At 42.6% G+C, this 2,161-nt stretch overlaps 1 protein-coding gene across 1 annotated transcript; it reads right to left on the bottom strand.

Annotated features, from left to right (window-relative positions):
* Positions 1–893: 893 nt before the first annotated feature.
* ccdc40 (coiled-coil domain 40 molecular ruler complex subunit) lies at positions 894–2,022 on the bottom strand (the record flags this gene model as incomplete). The annotated part of the gene is given in 2 exon segments (XM_014018307.1): positions 894–1,395; positions 1,604–2,022. A coding segment is annotated over 1 exon segment (210 nt), but the record flags the coding sequence as incomplete, so codon positions are not given.
* Positions 2,023–2,161: the final 139 nt, after the last annotated feature.

Consider the following 2,161-nt stretch of genomic DNA (forward strand, 5'->3'; position numbering starts at 1 on the left):
GAAGTGATTCAACACAATCTGCTGCTTTCTTCTTTACATTGTTCTTTTTATGTACAGTACCCTGAGACAACGTATGTTTGTACGAGTACTTGTACAAATGGTATCTGTACTAATACTRTGACACCACTACAAGCAGCACAGACCATGAAGACATGTCTCAACCTGTCCATCATCMCTGCAGACTAGAGGGGGCTTCAGAATCACAAAACGTTAGAGTTTTTATCAAGTGATAAATTTCAGCTGCCTGGAGGTTGAGGAAGAAGTGAAAAAAAACTGCTGCAGACACATTTTATTAACAAGCCAACGCTTCGTGGAAAATGTTACTTTTACTAAATCATTTGATTCTCAACATGTTCTGAATTTAAACAGTAAGAATCCTACAGTTTAACCTGAATGTTGTTTCCTCACTTCTGAGAAAACGTAGACGTTTAAACCCTGAAGGAAAGATCGGTTCACTGCTGTGTGACTGAACCAAGACAAAATGTTCAGTAAAGTTATATGTGTGACAATCTCTGGGTCACAGTGTGGATAACAGTTAAATAAACCTGTTTTATTTCAGTCTGGCAGGCTGTTTGTTGTGCTTCAGGGATAAGGACAGTATGTGGCTGTAGCTTGGGGCGTTTTACCCCCCAGACACGGATTTCCCTCCAGATGTTGTGGAAAGTTGTTCTAAAATGAAACGCTGTCAGAAGCCAGTTCCACAGCATTCCACAGATCCCAGTGATGGGTGTTGAACTGTCAGCATGCCTCACACACGTCACCGAGTGCTTTGGTTCTGGGCTTAACCCCTTCAGACTCCAGGATTAGTTTCTTTAAATCAATTTGTTATTTTGTAAATATTTGTATTTACCTCAAACACAAGCAAGTAGACAAAAATATTAGGCATGCTGAAATCGTTTTTAAAATTTTTATTAATTATTTTTGTTATTTCCATGCAACAAGTCATTTTTAAAAGCAAACACTCAATTGAACTAATTTTGTTAAATACAGAGACTAAAGGAACTTGCCACAAGTTAAAGGATTTAGCAACATTTGTAGCTTAAAGAAATAAAACTCAGAAAATGACAGGAGTAAAATATAAAAGTAAAATGAGTAAAAGTGTTGTGTAATCTTCACAGAGAGGCTGATCTAATCTGCGTTTCTGCTATTTTACTTCTCCTGGGAGATTTGCTTGTAAGCCGTCAGTGTTTGGGAGAGTTTGTGGAGCGCCCCCTGGTGCTGGGGGTGCGCCTCACACACGTCCTGCACCACGGTGCTGACAGCCTCCAGGCGCTCCCTCTCTCTCTGCAGAGCAGCTGCGATAGCTTCTCTGCTGGAGGAGACCCTGTACTTGCCCTCGCAAACATCCCGCAGCTTCCTGCAGCGATTCTGCGCAGCCAGTAAAAAGATTTTTTCCTGATGAGAGACGAGAAAAGAAGAACGGCTAAAGCTGTATTTGGTGTTGTGGGAGGTTTGCAGCAGCAACACGTCTGTCACCACACCTTCATGTGACACAAAGACAGATTCTTTCAGCTCTGACACATAGCAGGTCACTGAAGCATCACGCTCAACACTAAACCTGTGCACCTGGGCTAAAAAAAGAAAAGAATTCAAACAGACTCACTGCTTCTTTTTTGTCCTGGAGCTTCTCCAAGTCAGAGTCTAGTTGTCTGCGGATGGAAGTCTGTTCTGCTAGCTGCTGCTCCTTATGCTCAACGAGGCTGCTCAGATGGTCCTTTTTCATTTCCAGCTCCAGGTTCACTTTCTTACGSTTTGCAATCTCCTGAATAAAACAAATGTGTTTACCTTTAAACCATTAAACTCTGGCAGATCCTAAAAATCCACTTCTCTTACCWGTTTGGTTCTCTTGATCCGGCGGATCAGGGCCTCGTTGGAGCRTTTCTTCTCAGCCAGGGCCTTCTCTCTGTTCGCGCTGTGAGCCATGTCTATTYTACGCTGAAGGATTCTGCCCATCTTGGCCCCAGCGGCCTCACCCTCCCTCAACAGCTTCTTCTGTTGTTTAGTCAGCTGGTTGATTCGCAACTGCACAAACACACAGAGTTAGGTCCACAAGAACATTTAACACAAACCATTTGTTTCATTTACAGTTGATGGTGTGGAGATCTGTAAAGTTAGTGAGGTGAAGTTTTTGGGTGTTATTATTGATGAAAACCTGACCTGG

Source organism: Austrofundulus limnaeus, unplaced genomic scaffold (genome assembly GCF_001266775.1).
Source record: "Austrofundulus limnaeus strain Quisiro unplaced genomic scaffold, Austrofundulus_limnaeus-1.0 Scaffold189, whole genome shotgun sequence".
Taxonomy (NCBI): Eukaryota; Metazoa; Chordata; class Actinopteri; order Cyprinodontiformes; family Rivulidae; genus Austrofundulus; species Austrofundulus limnaeus.